Source organism: Cucurbita pepo, chromosome LG19 (assembly GCF_002806865.2).
Source record: "Cucurbita pepo subsp. pepo cultivar mu-cu-16 chromosome LG19, ASM280686v2, whole genome shotgun sequence".
NCBI lineage: Eukaryota > Viridiplantae > Streptophyta > Magnoliopsida > Cucurbitales > Cucurbitaceae > Cucurbita > Cucurbita pepo.
The window spans coordinates 2443197-2463598 of NC_036656.1; the positions used below are offsets into that span (position 1 = coordinate 2443197).

The 20402-nt window shown below is 35.7% G+C and overlaps 2 protein-coding genes and 2 non-coding genes across 5 annotated transcripts; 2 read left to right on the forward strand and 2 right to left on the reverse strand.

The window, feature by feature from the left end:
* The first annotated feature begins 601 nt into the window (after nt 1–601).
* On the forward strand, nt 602–4456 carry LOC111781115 (protein N-terminal and lysine N-methyltransferase EFM7). Its single transcript, XM_023661555.1, has 7 exons — nt 602–915; nt 1025–1086; nt 1326–1459; nt 1927–2072; nt 2602–2673; nt 3957–4055; nt 4144–4456. The coding sequence occupies exons 1-7, from the start codon at nt 855–857 to the stop codon at nt 4299–4301; spliced, it is 732 nt and encodes a 243-aa protein (XP_023517323.1). The 5' UTR covers nt 602–854; the 3' UTR covers nt 4302–4456.
* A 3183-nt stretch (nt 4457–7639) lies between these two features.
* Nucleotides 7640–7721, reverse strand: TRNAS-AGA. The gene has a single exon. It is a non-coding gene; the product is annotated as a tRNA-Ser (tRNA).
* Nucleotides 7722–7787: 66 nt separating this feature from the next.
* On the reverse strand, nt 7788–7860 carry TRNAA-AGC. Its single transcript has one exon. It is a non-coding gene; the product is annotated as a tRNA-Ala (tRNA).
* A 4139-nt stretch (nt 7861–11999) lies between these two features.
* On the forward strand, nt 12000–15596 carry LOC111781167 (vacuolar cation/proton exchanger 3-like). Of its 2 annotated transcripts, none has more exons than XM_023661620.1 (10): nt 12000–12303; nt 12387–12454; nt 12568–12596; nt 12886–13082; nt 13541–13753; nt 13828–13953; nt 14173–14289; nt 14369–14422; nt 14557–14764; nt 15400–15596. In XM_023661620.1, exons 1-10 carry the CDS (start codon nt 12022–12024, stop codon nt 15459–15461), a joined length of 1356 nt encoding a protein of 451 aa, XP_023517388.1. In that variant the 5' UTR covers nt 12000–12021; the 3' UTR covers nt 15462–15596. The 2 variants fall into 2 exon arrangements, with proteins under 2 accessions (XP_023517388.1, XP_023517389.1); XM_023661621.1 differs by having other exon boundaries at nt 12925–13082.
* The last annotated feature ends 4806 nt before the right edge of the window (nt 15597–20402 follow it).

A 20402-nucleotide genomic window follows, 5' to 3' on the forward strand; every position in this document is an offset into this window, starting at 1 on the left:
TAACTACAAATTTATAGTTTAATGGATACCAACAATAAAATTGAAGTCTACTTTTCATATTGTAAGCCAATTTTTATAGCAAATTGAATAAATATATCATAACCTTATATCTATCAAACTGATGAAGCAAAAGATCATTTTCTTCCATGGGTGAGTGAAATTTTTAAGTTTAAGAATAAATAATCATATTATTGGCAATACATTATATCAAGATTTGACAATAAGAAACACACCCACCAAAGAGAAAAGAAAAGATAAAGATAAAAAAAGAAACGTTTGATACAAAACAAAAGAGTTAACAAACAAACATTTGATACAGAATCGTGTTAGTGACTATTTGGTATGGAGTCGAGTTGGTTCCTAGAATTTGAGTTAACAAACAAGTCTGATGCAAACCCAACAAAGCAAGTTGATCAATTGGTCGAGATCGAAGAATAGATGCTCTACCTACGAGAAGTTTCGATGATTTGGAATTTTAGAATCTCGCCCGAATAAAATTGCCACTAAATTCTACATAATCGTCGCAGTGGTAGGTTTTCTTGATCGGATTCTCATCTAGGAATTATTCTTGATGGGCATGTCGTTTTAATTCCTCATAGTCGTACTAGTACTCGGAGGCTCGAACTACATGTCGTTCGAGAACTGGAGAACAGTAGATTAGGTTTTCAATTTTCATCCAGGCAGATTCGTCCCGCTCTCACTCGTAAATGGCAATCCAATTGAATTTGAGTCACGTTTGATGGTTGACGAAGCAGTAAATTCGAGCTCCATTGATTTCGCTTGCGCCGCTCAGCCATACATAGCTTCATTCTCTGCCTTCAATTCTGCATCTCTCTGCAAATTTCAAGAAGGAAATGGACATAGCTCTGTTTTCTCCGTCGTCGCTTTTCCCCGACGAGGACGAATCGTCTAATGGTACTTACTTCACTCCTATCTCCATCTCTCCCTGCTGCTTGTCGATCGTGCTATGATTTTACTTCTTTAGGATGATGTATTTCACTCCTCTCCCTGTTTGTTTGCTCAGATGAGGGAACTTCAGAGACGCAGCAGAGCTATGAGGAAAGGAAGCATCAGTTTCCTGGAATGGTATTGATTCTCTTCTTGAAGTTCTTTCTTAAGAATGTCGTAATAGAGGTAGTTCAGATGCTTTGTTTTTTACTTCTGAACGAAGTTTCTTAGCATTGATTTTAAGCTGATGATTTACCTAATATGGAGTTCTTTTGGTGCAAGTCGCAGTGCAAATTGTTATGCCACTGGCAGCTCGAGTTGTTTTGTTTATGTGGTTTTTTGTTTTCTCACACTGCGACATTGGCATTGAACTGCAGGAATTGATTATTCGAGAGTTTTCATTTCATGAGCTGAATGCAAATTTGCTCTGGCCAGGGACATTTGCATTTGCAGAATGGTTGGTTCAAAACCCGTCTTGGATTCAAGGACGAAAATGCATTGAATTGGGAAGGTACAATTATTCAATCGCTTGAACAGTTAGCAAAGTTTTAAATTACAATGTTCATCCCTTAATTTCTATATGGATCAACTTTGGAATATCATATTTTAGTATGTCAGTTCTTACCAATGATAAATTTTTCATCAGCCCATTTTCATCTTGAAAACTGGCACTTGTTCAATTACATATTACTTCAAAAGCTTGGCCATATAGACATTTATAAATCAAGTAAATTAAAAGAAATGTCATGTCAAGTTTCCATTAAATGATTTACATGAAATTAACACTAAGGATTCAAATGATTTTTTTATGCAAAGTTAAAAGGAAAAGTAAAATGTTTGTAAGTTTGAGCGACCAAAATACTTAATTCTTTGATTGCACTTTAATCTTCTTCTATGCCTTAGTCTCTTTGTATGTACAGCCTTCTCAATCTCCTATATATGCACCACCGTCTATTAATTCTGCACCTGTTTTTGCAGTGGCACTGGTTCGTTGGCGATATTTCTACGAAAGTCATTTAATCTTGATATCACAACATCGGACTATGATGATCAAGAAATTGAAGACAACATCGCCTATAATTGCAGTGTGAATGGAGTTGCACCGGCCCTTCCTCACATAAAGCGTGCGTGAGTTCTCTTTCTATTCTATAGATTAAAGGATTAGACTTTGTGATGCTAAGATAATATGGCTGCGGATCAATTGAATCTTTCATGAAACATTACTCTTCTGAAGTTCTTGAAAGAATATTTCACCATTTTGAAGTAGTAATCTTTCCCCTCTGATCAAATATAAATCGTAGCGACAATGATCCTCTAACCGGTTTTGATTTATTCCAGAATTTTGAAGATTTTTTTTGTTTTAAGTCCGAAATATTTTTATTAACGTAAGAAGACTGAATTTGATGTGCTAATAGCTTTGAACTCATCGTTCGGTTGGCTTTTAGAAGCGGTGAGCATGTCACCCCTCGGCTGGCTTTTACTTTGTTTCAGCAGCAGTTTCTTCAGTATTTCAGGAGCAGCCAAGAAAATTAGTTTTATGTAATTGTCATTATCTGGGATTTTTCTTCAAATCTTTTTTTTTTCCGAAACTTGTCTTTATTCAGGGATCTACGAATATTACATAGTTTTTACATTACTATTTTTCCTTTTCAGATACATGGGGAGAGAACTTTCCAATTAGGGATCCTGACTGGGATCTTGTCATTGCCAGCGATATTTTATTGTGTAAGCTCCTTGTCTTTAGATGTCTATTTGAGATATTTTTCCAGGATTTAATCAACTCAGTTTCGATGGGGAAAAAAAAGTCAAGTGTTTAGGTAATAGTAATCTCGTTGGTCTTATCAGAGGTACAAAATTTATTTAGGTCCCATACCCCAAGGGAGCCGAAAGGAGCTTTAGAAAAGAAATCTTAGCTGAAGTTTATTATTATAAAAAGTAATTTAGAGAGATAGAATACGCCATTTGGATACCAAAAACAAAATTTGTTGATAAAACTTCTCCTTCCTCCCTTGGATATCTTGAGAAAAGGGACTGCTGAAAGCACCAATGGATCCTGAGAACTTGAAACAATTCCTCCAAACTCTTTGAGTAAAGAGGAGCTGTGATTCAGATGCTGAAAACCCGGGTTTCCGTGCTGTGTTTGTCGAGAATAACCTCTACTGTCTCCACCTCAATAAGAGTTTGCACATTATTGAGAGCAAGATTGTTTATACTTTTAAAAAGAGGGGTCTAAGAATTATTAGATAATACATAGATATTAATTTGTATGAACATATGTCTAAAGAGGCACAAAAAGAGGGGAATGAGAATTACTAGATAAAATACATCGTAAACACTCCTAAATAGGCTTTTCTCTTGGTACACCTTGTCTAGTACAGCACAAAACGGAAGTAGTCGTCTTCTCTTTCCTTGCTAATGGGAATCTTTTCCCAAACCTAAGCCCCGTCAGGTCAAAATGGATCAAAGACAATTCTTGAACAAGGATCGAGTGTATGGGTTCAATTTCTTCTCGTCCTAGGGATCATCTCTCCGCTCAAGAGAAGAGCATGACTTCTGAAACTCTTAGTCAAGTGGGAGCGCCCAACCTAATTTTTTTCATCGGGTCCGGATAGAAACCAAAGGTCTTGTCTCATTTCTATCATCCCTTTAATTTTTATCCCTTTTCTTTTTCTTGTTTTCCCGGCTTTTCTAGTTAGAACCGTCCAACGTTCTGTTTAAACTTTGTCTGCCCGCTGAATCTAGGTAAATTTTGAGTATGATTGAGTCCACATGGTAACATTTTGAAAGACAATCACAATGTTTCTAAAACCTGCATTGTTAAGGACCGTTGTGGAGACTGTTATGGGACATTGCCAGACGTGCTCGGAATCTGTTTTTTTCGATCCGGGTGAAAAGAATCATAGAATCTTAAGTTATGCTACTGATGTTGCCATTAGTAAAGAGCAAACTTCAGATCCTGTTATTATCTTCTAACTTGACAAAGAATCCTTTCACTCCTCTCCTTTCAGATGTGAAACAGTATCAAAACTTGATAAAAACGCTATCGTATCTTCTCACGTCGTACAATTACAAGCGAAAGTGCAACGAAATGGCTTCTCAAAACGACGGTAATGCAAATGTTGCAAGTTTTATGATTTTACATGGCATGGTAAGAACATATCTGCAACTTTTTTGATGGTTTTTTTGTGCTTTCAGAGGGTGGTGAATACTTGGCGAAGCCAATGTTTGTAATGAGCTGGAGGCGCAGAATTGGAAAGGATGATGAATTGCTGTTCTTCAGTGGCTGTGAAAATGCAGGTCTTGAAGTAAAACATTTGGGGTCCCGCGTCTATTGCATCCAATCTATCAAGTAAAATTTTCATCATTATGTTAGTAATTACATTTGTAATAGTTAAACATGTTGGTTAATATTAGGAAGTTACTGAGAAACTATGTTGTTTTCTTACTTAAATTATCTCTCTAGCCCTTAGCACTATTAAATTATAAATTTAGTCATTGAACTTTCAAATTTGGCGACTTCGTATATATTGTGTTTAATGGGAACGTAAACTAAAACATTTTAAAAAATAAATAAATCACAAATTTGGTTCTTATGGTTTATAGTTAGAATGTTGTGCATACAAAGTTATCATTGTAATAAATATATATTTATATATATATTTTTTGATCAGTGTATCTTGCTCTTACATGTATGGTTTATAGTTAGAATGTTGTGCATATATGCTAAGCTAGCACACTACCACATCAGCTACATCCGTTTGTAACAAATAACAAAAAAAAAAAAAACATAAAGTTTAGAATAATCTAATCAATATTAAAATAAAAAATAAAGTTGATCATAATATCTGGAAAGAATAAAAAATAATTCTACAATAAAATAGGTCAGTTCTATAGTTATTCAAACTTTGATAATTCAACTAGGTTTACGATTATGGGTTAGTTGGCGAACCCATAAACGTCCTTGTATAATTGCTAACTCACATGCATGAACAATAAATCAAGAGTCACAAGATCGACCAACTCTAATGTACCACTGTGCACCTCTGCCACTTGTGACAGATTCACTCACTCATAAGAAATTAACTAACAAACTTCCTAGAAGTCCCCACACCACTGTGCACCTCTGCCACTTGTGACAGATTCACTCATAAGAAATTAACTAACAAACTAACTAACAAACTTCCTAGAAGTCCCTACACCACTGTGCACCTTGCCACTTGTGACAGATTCACTCATAAGAAATTAACTAACAAACTAACTAACAAACTTCCTAGAAGTCCCCACACCACTGTGCACCTCTGCCACTTGTGACAGATTCACTCATAAGAAATTAACTAACAAACTTACTAACAAACTTCCTAGAAGTCCCTACACCACTGTGCACCTTGCCACTTGTGACAGATTCACTCATAAGAAATTAACTAACAAACTAACTAACAAACTTCCTAGAAGTCCCCACACCACTGTGCACCTCTGCCACTTGTGACAGATTCACTCATAAGAAATTAACTAACAAACTTCCTAGAAGTCCCCACACCACTGTGCACCTCTGCCACTTGTGACAGATTCACTCATAAGAAATTAACTAACAAACTTCCTAGAAGTCCCCACGAGTCCCATCAAAATAAAATAGTCAGTTATAAGAAATTAACTAACAAACTTCCTGACCCTTGACAATTGAGGCAAGTTTATGGTTAGGAGTTAGTTAGCGAACCCCTAACTGTTCGTAACATATGTAACATATGTGATCACATTCAACATGTGTCATCTCAATTTGTTGCTCAAACATATGTAATCAGATTTCCATAACATGCTTTATATCATACTAAAGGCATGTTCTCAATTTCAATCATATCATTACTTAATAGTTTATTCCTCGAAAACTGCGATTCATAACGTTCAACGTGCTCTTTCATACATCAAATCAACTCATTTTATGCTCAAATTTCTGTGGCAAACTTCTCATATAATACTTTCATGCATCCGGCGAGTATAGCTGCTAATTCGGTTCTGAGGTACCACTTACTTAGGAAGCGTGACAATTTTTGTTCAAGTTTGCGTCCTTAGACAACTCCAAAATTTGCCAAAAACTCTTCAAATAATTCATACAATGATAAAAATGATGGAAACCGGTGAAAACAGCGCCAAAATCGAAGTTCAAACAGAGAAATTATGCAAAAGGGGAAAAACCGGCCTAGTTGGACCGCCACGGGCCGGATTGCCACTCAGGTTGGCCGTCCCTAGGTCACACGCGCCTGGGTTGGGCCGCGCAAGGCGCCTTCACGTTTGGGCCACGTGGTTTCTCTCCTCTCTCAATTTTTTTTTTCTGTTTCCCTTACCTCTGTGGTTGCCGAAATTCTTTCCCTTCCATTTTCTCTCCCGAATTCGTTTACGACGCCCACTAACTCTTCTCAAAGTTGGTAGATCTGCTCAAGATGACGATGAAGTCATAGATAGTTATCTTCTACCCATTTGAGAGAGTTCTCGAAAAGAAAAGCTTACAAAACCCTTATCCAAGGTCTACTTTCCGAGCATGGATACATGGAACACATCATGGACGATAACGAGAGAGCTAGTGACAAAGCTAATCTATATAGCAGTAGCCTATATGCTCTATGATTTCAAATGGGCATATAAAAGAGGGGCTAAGTTTCATAGGAACAACTTTGAGAAACACGTGATCTCCCCATCTCAAATTTGAGATCCTTTCTTCTGGCGCTGACGTAGTTCTTTTATCTGCTCTACGCAGTCTAAATTCTTACTCCGATCTTCTACACGACATCGTTCGTCTTTCATACCAACTCAGGCTCTAATAACGGTTGACTCCCCACCTCTTGCCAAAACACTAGGGATCAGGCACCTCTTACCATAATAAGGCTTCACAAGGTGTCATTCCGATCGTTGCTTCATTGCTATTGTTGTATGCAAATTCTACTAGATGCAAGTGTTTGTGTCCCAACTACCTGCAAAGTCCAAGGTACAAGCCCTTAAGATATCCTCTAAAATTTGATTCAACCGATCTGTATCTCCATCGGTTTGAGGGTGAAACACTATGCTGAACCTACGCTAAGAGTATCCCGTACCTCCTGTAAACTCTTCCAAAATTTTAATTTAACAACCTTTCTAAGAAAAAGCTTGCTTCCTAGTACTCTAATGTAGAAGAAACTACGAATGTATATGATAGGATCCTAAATCAAATCGCACCCGAACATAATTAAGTTCTCGATCTTAACCCTACACTTTAATAAATATCACAATTTTAATCCTATGATAAACTTTTAAATTTATAATAAAGGTATTTTGAATTTTGGTAAGAAAACTGAGTTTTAATTTTGTTAATGAATTTCAATAGATTTGTAATTTATTTATTTATTTATTATTATTATTATTTTGTAAGCATTAATCAGTGAATAAGTAAGTAAAAATTAAGTTATTTAGAGTAAAAATGAATACAAGTTATTTAGATAAAAGAAAATATTTGCTTATTATTATTTAAATTAAACAAAAGTAATACAATAATCAAGAATAAAAAATAAACAAAATAATAGAATATTCAAGAAAGAAACAAAAAAGAAATAATAGAATAATCAGGAAGGAAACAATATAATAGAATGAAAACTGAAGAAAAAGAAGAAACAAACAAAATAATAGAATAGTCTAAAACAAAACAAAACAAAATAAGTGAAAAAAGCGTGAGCGGCAGGATTCGAACCTGCGCGGGCAGAGCCCACATGATTTCTAGTCATGCCCGATAACCACTCCGACACGCCCACGTTTATGTTTAAAAGGTTATCATTTAATATTTATATCATATTAAAGTAATATAAAATTAAAAGAAATGGAGATGCGGGGTATCGATCCCCGTACCTCTCGCATGCTAAGCGAGCGCTCTACCATCTGAGCTACATCCCCTTGATGATGAATAATAAAAGTTTAAGTAAATATAATCTATATTTAAATAAAAGTTTTATGAAGCTCTCAATATAATAATAATAATAACAAAGTTTATCATAGGAAAGAATAAAAAAAATTGAAGATGTCAATTTTTCATTAATTGAATTGGGTCCAAATCTCTATTCCTCAATTTGCTCCGTAAATAAAAGTTGGAGTAGCAAAGCTCACATGATTTTTTAGTTATGCCCAATAACCACTCCGTCACGTCCACGCATATGAACTAGTATAACATTCATCATAATTTCTACGAAAATAAAAATTGCATTTGTATATTTAAAAACAAAGATAAGACCCACAAATTTTTAGCAATGCTTGATCACAATACATCATGCACAACAATGAATATCTAGTTCATTGTGAGCGCAGGTTCGCCTGCGCGGCCAAAACCCACGTGATTTCGAATCATGCCGATAACCACTCCGACACACCCACGCATATGAACTTGTATAAACATTGCTCCTCTGCTTAGGGACGAGTTTCTACGGCTCAAATGTCTTGTTCAGGAGACCCCTTAGCTATCACCCTAGGTTGAGGCACGAATCACACTACCCTGTCTGGTGCTACCTGCCTCAACAATCTCGGTATTAGAGTACAGTCTCGACGATACAGTATTGGAGCAAAAAGGAAATTGGAGGTTCTAGTGACACTATCCACACTGCTCAAGTCTGGCAGGCTATCTCGGTTGTCTACAGTTTTCGTGGTGTCCTAGGTCTTTCTAAGGAGAATCTTGGTGGCTCAGACATGGATTCATTCATCTCTAGGACTCTCGCACAAGGTTTCTCAAACTATCGTGGTCTGGAATACTAGGGTCTAGGTCTGCTAGTCATTCTTTCGCGGGCCTGAATGCAAGGTATCCTAGAGGAATCTCATTCTAGGTCTTTGTCTAGCCTACTTAGTCACAAAAACTCTAGTCTAGGCTCGTTGTTTCATCGTATTCTCAACAAAAAAAGACAACACAAGCAAGCATGCACTTGAGTTAACATGTAGCAGTTCATGCAATACTAATATAAACTTGTTCAACGGGAAGCTGGCATCCATCTTCACTCGTAGCGTAGATTTCAAAATTCTCCCTCCCTCCTTTAACATGCATATGATATCACAATCTCATTCTAAAGTGAACTTCTAGTCAATCGATTCTATGTACTATTGATTTTATTATTTTATTATTTTTCATTGCTTATGTGCTAGTTTCGGCTAGCTAGGATTTATCAGTTTGATAGCATGCATGCTTATTCCAAGCGGTTCCTACAATTATTGCTCATGGGCATCCAAATGGTTACTTACATGATTGATGCGTGCCTTCCCGAACTCAAATTTCTTGCTGAACAAAGTTACAAAAATTCTAAAATTTCCTTGATGGGTCCTAATTCACATAAAAGTAAGGTCAATACTAAAACTGGAGCGAAAAACTAACAAACGAAGGCCAAACGAAGAAAAAATGACATATCATGCGCATTGCATCAAATATCAACGAGCCAGGGGAAGGCTACACGAGTCTTCCATTCACGCGTACCACGCACAGAAATCCTGCGCAGTCGCGAGTCGCTGGGTCAGAGCGGTTGGGTCAAGACGATTTGTTGGATGCGGTTCGATTTTGCGTGATTCGAGTTGCGTATGGATAGCTGGTTCGAATTCAAGTCCTCCAATTTTTGTTTGAGTTTTTCTCAAGAAACCTTATTTCATTCTCGAGATTTCTTATCGGAATGGACGAATCCACCACCCAAACTTTTCCTCGAGCACCGAAAGGAGTCTCGATTTGAAGTTACTTGCCTTGGACGATCTTCAACTACGAATTTGAGGTGGCTGACTTCCCTCTTTCAAAACCCTAACTTCTTCTCTTTTTTCCCTTTTCATCTTTTGTGTCTTCCTCTTTCTTGTTTTGTCCCATTATTCATACCGGTAGCGGCAAAATTATGTTGACCTTGACCGTTTTTTCTCACAACTATCCCGAACATGATTTCCTTCTTCATCGACTTGAGTCTCAGTCTCCTCGGCCTACAATAATATCTCATGACATGATCTTATTATATGCACGTATTTTGAATCTTAGAAAGAAAAACAAGGGTCGTTAATACCTCCTAAGCTCGGGAGTTACAATAGAGGTCAACTCCCCACTTCTCAACTTAGGCAACGTGGGACAATTTCCCATACTTTTTTTCTTTCTAATTTTTTACGTTACTACAAAATATGTATGATTAAGACACCTTATTCTATATACATAAAAAAATGTATTTAATATCATAATAATTCGAGTAACGATATTTAAACACGGTCTCACACCAATTAACAAATACACATTAAAAATTTAATTCAATATGATTAATGAAAAACAAATTAGAGGAAATGAAACAAAGGGACATTATTGAGGGGTCGATTTGAAAGCCCAAAGAAACTTCCATGAAATTTCTTTATAATGTCCATTAGTGAGATCATGATAATGTGACACATTTGGACAAATATATCAAATCTTTATTTTTTCTATAAATTTTTTTATTTATTTTTATTTTTTTTAGTAATATTCTTCAACTCATTCTTAATTAGTATAATGCAGGTGGATTTTCTATTTTTATTGGCTTTTATTGAATATTTTCACTCATTTTAATTTATATTTATTTGTTTTTACTTTTAAATTTCATTAATATCTCTCTATATATTTCTATATGAAGATAGTTTACAGTGATAAGTTGAAAATTAATGGTGTACGTGTCCGTCCAGTTGGATTGAGGTAATTTTTTTAGACTAACCTAAAAGTTCGAGTTGATTGGATTGGTTGTTGGATTATTAAAAAAAAAAAAAATTGTTTATCCACCTTCGTACTTATTCAATATAATCTTAAATAAAATATATCATCAATCGGTAATAATTCAAACAAATAAATTTTTCATTAACGAGCGAGAATTGTAACATTCTAACATAGTTCAGGTCAACTTGAAATTTTGTCCAATAATTCTGAAACATAGGAACTGTTTCAGAAAATTAACCCAACCCAACCCTAAATACTAACTCAACGTATTATAGTGTGGGTAACATTTGGACAAGTGTCCAAATTATATTGGTAATCGTACATTGCCGCAAACCGACAACGAAAGTGGCTTAGTTAAGGTTTAGTTTATAATGTTCATGGGTTAAATTTTGCACGAAAAATATAGAATTTAATATAAATAAAATATTTTCAACGATTTTGTTACGTTCTTAAAATTTATTTAAGACAAGTCAATTTGGCAATGAAGTCATGAATAAAATATCCTTACACTACTTGGCTTATCAATGACCACCACCGATCTCAATAGGATGTTGTTGTCGTCCATTGCCAACATAAATAGCTACCATCACGAGCAACCACTTCGACAAATACTCCCGACAACAAGTTTGAGTACCATTTTGATGAACACTGCTAACGATAAGTTCGACGAACACTGTCTCCAACGACTAAGCAAAAATATTTATTTATTGTATAATTAAAACATTATCATGACATGAAAATGGAAATAAAAAATGGCATAATAAAATGAGAATTTCTCTTATAGGTCTTTGCAAATTTGGAAAGTTGTATCATGTTTGTAGTTCATTTCCATTTTTGATTTTGTATTGCAAACAAATAAATAAATAAATTTATGACGTAAAATATATCATAAATTTATTTATGATGTAAAATTAAAAATTAAATGTTTTTTCTTTCTAATATTCATAGTGAGTAAAATAAATAATAAAGGAAAAAAAAAAGCTTTTAAGTCATCGAAAACATTAGTAAGAAATAGACCCGAGAACAAAATAATAATAATAATATTTATGTTAAATTTTGAGAAACTAAAATTAAAAAAAAAAATAGTAACGACATCTATATATCTATATATCTGTAATACGTAAAAATTAATATGAAAATAATATTTATAAATATTGATATTTGGTATATTTTTATTGAATTAAGACTTAGTTTAACTCTCGTTTAACGCTTGGCTAATATTAAATGAATCTAAACCTGACCTCGACCCCGACCCGAGACCCACTTACATATTAGGAAGCTAATTTATGGAGTAGTATGAAGGTTCGTGGAAGGTTCGTAGTTTGTATGATTAGTCTATAAATGTTGTGTCCGATCCATAATAAGGGCCAAAAGGCATGGCTTCCCAAACAGAGCCTTGGCTACTGGAGAACGGCAGCGTTAAGTGCTTAACCAAAGAGAACCGACAAGGCCATGGCCGAAGCCTTCGGACAGCTCACAACATGTCGTCCTCTTCCCTCCGCATAAAGTCCGATTTGACCCTCGTCTCCAAACTCCAATTCCCCTGCCTTAGGAACTTCCTCGCTCATCTTCAGGAGGTCCTTTTGGGAACTAAGCTTTCCGTTCTCTTCCCTGCCATTCCGCTAGCCGTTCTGGCTCAGAGTTGTGCCTTTGGAAGAGTTAGTATCCCGTGAAACTACATGTCGTTTCTTCATTAATCACAAACACTCATTATTCATTTATTATTATTATTATTATTTAGCCTTGGATTTTTGCTTTGAGTTTGCTTGGCCTCACGCCATTGGCTGAACGTGTCAGCTTTCTGACAGAGTAAGCTTTTTATTTTATTTTATTTTATTTTATTTTATTAATTAAAATTAATTTTCTTCCATATTATACTCATTTATTATTTTCTTCTTATTGTTTCCATACGGATGTGAAAGGCAAATCGCTTATTACACTGGTCCAACAGGTAAATTATTATTCCATTATTATGAAATTAAATTATAATTTAGCCATTTGGAAGGTATAGTCAAAAGTGACTCAAGTGTCGAATAAATAGTGTATTTTGTTTGAGGGCTCCAAAGAGGGAGTCGAGCCTCGATTAAGAAGAGGTTGTTCAAAAGCTTTATAAGCTTCAGATGAGACTTTATGATATATACTTTGTTCGAGGGGAGGATTATTGGGACCAAATGCAACGTGTTAATGTTAATTAATGATTAAAATTTTTTAAAAAAATATTGATATTGGATGGAATATAGTTGGAGGGCTTTTGAATGCAACGTGTGGGAATGCAACAGAGATGATAATAGCAATTCTTGCACTTACAAAGGGAAAGATAGAAGTGGTGAAGTATTCTCTTTTGGGCTCTGTTCTTTCAAACCTTCTTCTTGTTCTTGGAACCTCTCTCTTCTCTGCTGGCATTGCCAATCTATCAACCCATCAAATTTTTGATAGAGTAATCTCTCTCTCTCTAGCTTTCTCTCTCTTATTTTTATTTTTTTAATAATATAGTTTAAATAATAGGTTGATCTGACCATAGATTAATGAATAAGACACTAATTATCATCTCAAAAGTTTGACGGTTCGATCTCTTAACTAAAAGAAATATGGAATTAAGATTTGGGTTAGCGGGTTTTTAAAATTATTAATGTTATGACTCGGTAAGAAAAGTTTTAATTTTTGGGTAGACGAGGGGTAAAATAGGTAATAAAAGTTTTGTAGTGTATTTATTGAGGTTTTTTTTTTTTTTTTTTTTAGTTATTTATGTAAAAAGACATAATTTGAGTTTATATTGGGTTAAAAAAGCTAGAAATTATATTATTAAAATAAAAAAGAAAAAGTCAATGGTCATAGTTTTGACTTTAATTAAAAATTAATTGAATAATTATGTATTTATTTTTGTAATTTTAACAGAGACAGGCAGATGTGAACTCACTGATGCTGATGCTGTCATTTCTGTGCCATTTATTGCCGTTATTATTTGGGTACGCCGCCACCACCTCCGCCGTCGCAGCCGCCGCCTCCACCCTCCACCTGTCCAGAGCCAGCAGCATCGTTATGCTCTTGGCTTACATTGCTTACTTGGTCTTCCAACTCTGGACTCACCGCCAATCATTTGAAGCCCAGGTCAGATTATAATATATATTAAAATCCTTAAAAATTAAATTAAATTATTTTTAATTGGATTTTTGAAAAATTAGGAGGATGAAAACGACGACGTACCAGGAGAAGAGGCAGTTATTGGATTCTGGAGTGCATTTGCATGGCTTGTAGGAATGACACTCCTGATTGCTTTGCTGTCGGAATACGTTGTCAACACAATTGAGGTAAAACTTAGATGTATATATTTAAAGCCTTTTTTAACCTAAAGTTTTTATGAAATATTGTAACATATTATAACCTAAAGTTCAACACAATAAGAATTATAAGACATTTTTTAAATACTTTATTCTTAAAATATCTAAATTATTTTACTTTCATATAATTATTGTATTTGATTTGACTGTATGCGACCAGTGATGATATTTGAACTCATTGTTTCGTAGGAAGCATCAACTACTTGGGATTTGTCGGTGAGTTTCCTCAGCATAATCTTGCTCCCTATCGTCGGGAATGCAGCCGAACACGCCGGAGCTATCATCTTTGCCTTAAAAAATAAGTTGGTAAGCTCGTCGTGTTTCATTCAAATTAACATAAGACCTAACGAATAGAAATCGATATAAATGTTTGTTTTTGTTTCAGGACATAAGTTTGGGGGTTGCTTTGGGGTCAGCAACACAAATTGCACTTTTTGTGGTAAGAATGTGTAATTAATGAAGATTTGAAGCCCCTATAAAAATTCAATTTGGAACCCTAGAAAAGGTTGAAATATCAGGAACTGACCCCAAAAGAATGGGTAATTACTTAATTAATTAATTAATTAATTGCAGATTCCACTGTGTGTGATCGTTGCTTGGACAATGGGAGTGGATATGGATCTAAATTTCAACCTCATGGAAACGGCGTCGCTTGGATTAGCCATTATTACCACAGCCTTCGCCTTACAAGATGGAACCTCTCACTATATTAAAGGCCTTGTTCTTCTGTTATGTTATGTTATTATTGCGGCTTGTTTCTTTGTCTCCAACACTCAACAAGGTGACTTTTTTTTCTCTTTTTCGGCTTCGAAAGGAGTCTCGATTTGTCTAGTTTCTATTTGAATTAGATAGAACTTATGGGTGTTCGTATAGCTCGAGAATCTGACCAATCTAGACTATCCGACCCAAACCATAAAGTTGGATTGGATTAAATTTTTAGAAAATCGAAAAATTTAGGTCAGTTGGCAGGTGGGGTTTTTTTTGGGTGACCAATAAGAAAATAGGGTTACAACTCAAACGTACTTTTTAGATTTTTACGAAGATTAAAAATATTTGACGTTTATAACTTATGTTAGTGATATATTGTGAGTTGTGAACGTTTGATATTTGAATTTTATGAGATTTTAGTTTAGAGTTTAGGGCTTAGGGTAACTCGATAACCCAACTCAACCCAACCGGACCTACGTGAATTTCAAGTTGGTCCAAAAGATTTTCCCAACTCAACCCAATCAACACGGATACAGCCTTAGAAAAACTTGTTTCGAAACCTGAATTTGTCTCGCTCGTATTTGGATTGTATAGAGATTCAGCACGTGTTCGAACTTTAAGTACTTTTATCGTTCAAGTAGTTAGAATTATCTTTGGTCGGAAATTATAATTAATTAACAATATTACTAATGGTTTTTTTTTCCACAGATGGTATCAATATCCCCAATTTGGAAATCCAATCTAGAAGAATTCTCTTGAAGTCTCCTTGAGATGAAGGACCAAATTGCAAAAACCAAAAATAAGAGGGACTTGTAATTAAATTCTTTTGAATTTCAAAATTGGCCCCATGGTAAAGTTGTCTTGAATTTTCATGTATATCATAAGAATGGAACATTATTCATATATCTCGTTACTATGATAGAATTGTCACATAGACCTACTAGGTGAGCTCGTTAAAATACTCATGAGGTTAGACTATGGGTTAGTGCATGCTCACGTAGCTGAAACCGACAGAAAAGAAAGGAACATTAATCATATATCTCGTTTACTATGATAAATTGTCACATACACCTACTAGGTAAGCTCGTTAAAATACTCATGAGGTCAGACTGTGAGTTAGTACATGCTCACATAGCTGAAACCGATAGAAAAGAAAGGAACATTAGTCATATATCTGGTTACTATGATAAAATTATAACATAGACCTACTAGGTGAGCTCGTTAAAATACTCATTAGGTCAGACTATGGGTTAGTGCATGCTCACGTAGTTGAAACCAACAGAAAAGAAAAGGAACATTAATCATATATCTCGTTTACTATGATAGAATTGTCACATAAACCTACTGGGTGAGCTCGTTAAAATACTTTTGAGGTACGACTATGGGTTTAGTGCATGCGTGAACCGAAGCTAAACAATGTGATCTGAGTCGATTGAAGTTGGACGACTGCAGTGAAGCCAACAAACCGAAGGTACTGCTCGAGAGCTGACCAAGCCAATCATGTCAAACGAGCTGAATACGAGTTTGGGCTGAGTTGCATGGTCTAAGCTTGGGTTGCGTCTAGGCCTGGCTCATGAGTTGGGTAGTCATGGTTAAACATGAATCAAGGCTTAAGAAATCAACTGCAATCGGGTGGGTGGTGAGATTGAGTGAATTTTGGCCACTCGTTTCGTCCTCGGGCCTTTGTTACGGGTGACCCATGTTGCTGCTGCGTCCACGGCTCATAAGTCCAGCCCGCAACATGTCAACCCAGTGCGGTTTGGCCCGAGTGATGACCCGCCTCATTCCCACGTCGGCTCAGCTTGACAGCACAATTGGCTCGACTTTACGCCTCACTTTTGTCTCGGCTCGATGGCTTGGCTTAAACGACTCAATATACAAATTTTATACCATTGCCCAAGTTTTCAACCCCATTTTTTACCTTATTTAAGGCTATTGAGGTCGGTAAAACTCTCATTTACTCGATTAAAATAGTTTTATGACTTATATTAGAAATTATGATCATCTTTAACTAGATTAAGACATTGATATGCCATAAGTACGAGATATGGATCCATATAGGTGAGATTTAATGTCGAAGTATAGTTCTCTGTACAGCTACAGAGTAATTAGTAACATCGGCCAAGCCCAACCGAGCAAGTGACCTTACTATTGGAGTTAGATGATTGATTGATGTATGATGGTGAATGCCTTGTGGTTCCTGCATGTACTATATTATTTATGTGATGCTTATATGCTCTTTGTATTGACATGTGATGTATGTTTGTGATATCCATTACGCTACACTATGAATGAAATGAAATGTCATGTTATGTGTTGTCATGGAAAGTTATGTGATGGATGTTCAAATATCATCCCGGAAAGGGTCAAACCTATTAGCCCATTCTATATTTATGTTAGGAAAATGATTTAGGTATTTTAGAAATAAATATATCTAATTATTTTAGGGGAAACAAAGAGATATTTTAATAAAAAGATTTATATATTTTCGAGAAAAAAAAAATATTTTAGATGAAAGGTTGAGAAATTTCACAAATAAATTGTGTGGCCTGTACTGTAACTACCTTCACGCAACCTATGTTTTTATCCCAACAAATACAAAGTAATTTTGTCTTGTAATATGTCGATTGGTCTTAATAAAGTGTGCGAGTGTTTCCCACATAGAGTTGTGTTCAACAATCTGGTATCAGAGTGAGGTTGGTGTAGGTTGTGATCTCTTGGAATTCTTAGTATGCTTTGTGGTTGCAACTCTGTCTGATCTTCCACGTCAGAAACAATTTTTTGAGATTACTAGTGAGTGAATTTATTTTGTGTCGTGAGTAGTCTGTGACTCTACATGTCTTGTGTCGAAAGAGTTTGTTTTGTATTACTGAGGTATTGCCAATACGATGGGTGATTTCCAAATCGTTGGAGAAATCAAGAAACTCAACAACAACAACAACTACAACACGGGAGCAACATGCATGATGTCCTCTTTACAAAGACATGATCTTTGGGAGATCGTTGGTTTGAGTGAAACTACGCCGCCAGAGGATGATTCTAATGATGCCTTGCGCAAATGGAGAACCAAAGCAGGCAAAACAATGTTTTTCTTGAAGACCACAATCAGAGAAGAGATGTTAGAGCACATTTGGAATGACAAGACACCGAAAGAAGCATGGGACACGTTCGTGATGATGTTCTCAAAGAAGAACGATATAAGGCTACAACTTCTGGAGAACAAGTTGTTGTCAATTTCACAACGTGACATGACGATTACTCAGTACTTCCACAAGGTCAAGTCGATCTGCCGGGAGATTACTAAACTAGACTCGAAGTGTACCATTGGAGAATCTCGAATGAAGAGAATCATTATCCACGGATTGCGACCAGAATATAAAAGCTTCATTAGTTCTGTACAAGGCCAGATGGCCTGCTCAACCATCACTTATAGAGTTTGAAAAAATTTTAGCCAATCAAAAGGGTGAAGAAGAAGCACTTTACACAAATGAAAGTCGGAGCCACAATAAGCCGTCTACCAAACGTGAAAACATAAATGGTGACAAAGGAAAAAACCACCAAGGAACTGCACAACCAGGGAGAGCCCAGAAGAACGACAACAATAACTCTCAAGGGAAGAGATTTGAAGGTATTTGCTACAATTGCAAGAAGAAGGGCCACATGTCCAGAGATTGTTGGTCCATGAAAAAATCTCTCGAAATCAATGTGGCATCCTCCAACATAGAGATGGAGGAGTAATAGATGTAGAGGCAATATGTGCCCTAGAAGAAGACGAGTTAGCGCTCATAGTGATGATGGGAGAACATATCGATTACGATGATGCCTGAATCATTTATTCAGGATGCTCAAACCACATGATTGATGATCAGAGTAGTGTAATGGAAGAGGGGTGGCCCTTAGAAAAGTAAGTAGTACCATGCTTGGACAACACTGAAGAAATTCTTCCATAAAAGACGGAGAGCAAACTATACACATTTGCTTAAATGCTGATGTGCCTAGAGATTTGAGTGACACTGATGTTGATGAACAAGAAGTGACTCAACCAAGCGAACTTGGTGAAAAGAAAATGGCACCTCAACAACTTAGACAGTAAAAAATAATCCAAAAGTCAAATCCAGAATATGTCAATGTAGCTATTGTAGAAGACGGAGTTAATGAGCCAGAGACATGTGAAGAAGCATCACAAAACTCGATTTGGCAGAAAGCAATGAAGGAAGAAATTACAGCCCAGGAGCAAAATTAAAATTGGGAACTAGAACCAAGACCAGAATATATCAAATCAATCTCTTGCAAGCGGGCTTACGAAATAATGTGTTTCTCGGATGGATCAATCCAAAGATACAAGACTCAATATGTAGCTCGATGGACTAGACTATGATGAAACGTTTAGTCCAGTGGCGAAGATCACTATCGTACAGGTTCCTCCGAAATTTTGGCAGATCGATATGAAGAATGTTTTCCTGGACGGAGAGTTAAACAGAGAGTCCTACATGGACCAACCGAATAAATTCAAAAATGAAATTGGAGTCATTAGTCAGTATATGCAAAGTCCGAAGGCGCTTGGCTGCAGGGCGGTTCGATTGGACCGTGGGTCTAGTGATATGAACCAAAAGACATCAATCATACAATATACTTCAATGAAAATGTGAAGAAAATATTGTTGAAATTATCAAAAGAAATTTCCATTCACGTCACATTGAAGAAAAATAAAGTTTCATGTTATAAATTTTGGGTGGATTACAATTTAGAGTAATTTAGATTTATTGTATTTCATTAATGTATTTAAAGACTTTTAATTTTACAATTACATCATGGTTAATTATGCCTCCTAAGTATGAATATTACAACTCTGGACAACCTTTAGTAGTTTCATTTTGAGGCTATATAAAGACATGAATGTTGTATTTGTAGGGAGGTTTGGAAAATATATTAATAGGAGCATTTGTGTTTTTTTTTTTAGCCAATGACTAAGTTTCTTTCCAATTCTATGTAGTTTTAGGTTGTATGCAGAATCACTCAAGCTCGACTTAATCAATCTTGCTTGTGGAGTGATTCGAATCTCAAATAAGTGTTCTTGCATTGAGATACTAAATAGACAAGAATCATTCAAGCTAGATATGATCGATCTTGCTTGTGAAGTGATTCGAATCTCAAACAATATTCTTGCCTTGAGATATTTGATCAACAAGGTAATTTGAATCTTACTCCCCTTGTAGTGATTTCCATTCCATATCATCTGGTCTCGGATTGGTTGAGCTGAACCATGGCTACTAGATTGGGTTTTGGTTGGAGAGTGGGTGCAGGTTGCGTCTGCGGGCTGGATCACTATAGGCTGTTAGACTTGAGCCTCAAGTTAAATGCGGGTTGGACCAAGGGTGGTTTGGGCCTCGAGTATTCGGTTCAGGTGGACTCAGCTCCAATGGATCCTTCTTCTTCACCCGATTATGCGCATTTTTTCGATGGGTTTTCTCTCTCCTCTCTGTGGCATTTTTCGAAGTTTCGTGGTGTTTTTTATAAAGATGATTATAATTTTAATGAATAAAAAGATGACTTTATACCCATATTTGAGTTGGTTGGGACGGAATCGTTAAATATCTTATATCTAATTCAATACCACGATGGAATCATCGTCACATTACTAGTTTAAAATCAATTTTTTGTATTTAAAATTACTCCAAAACGTTAAATTATACAAAATTAATTAGCATAAA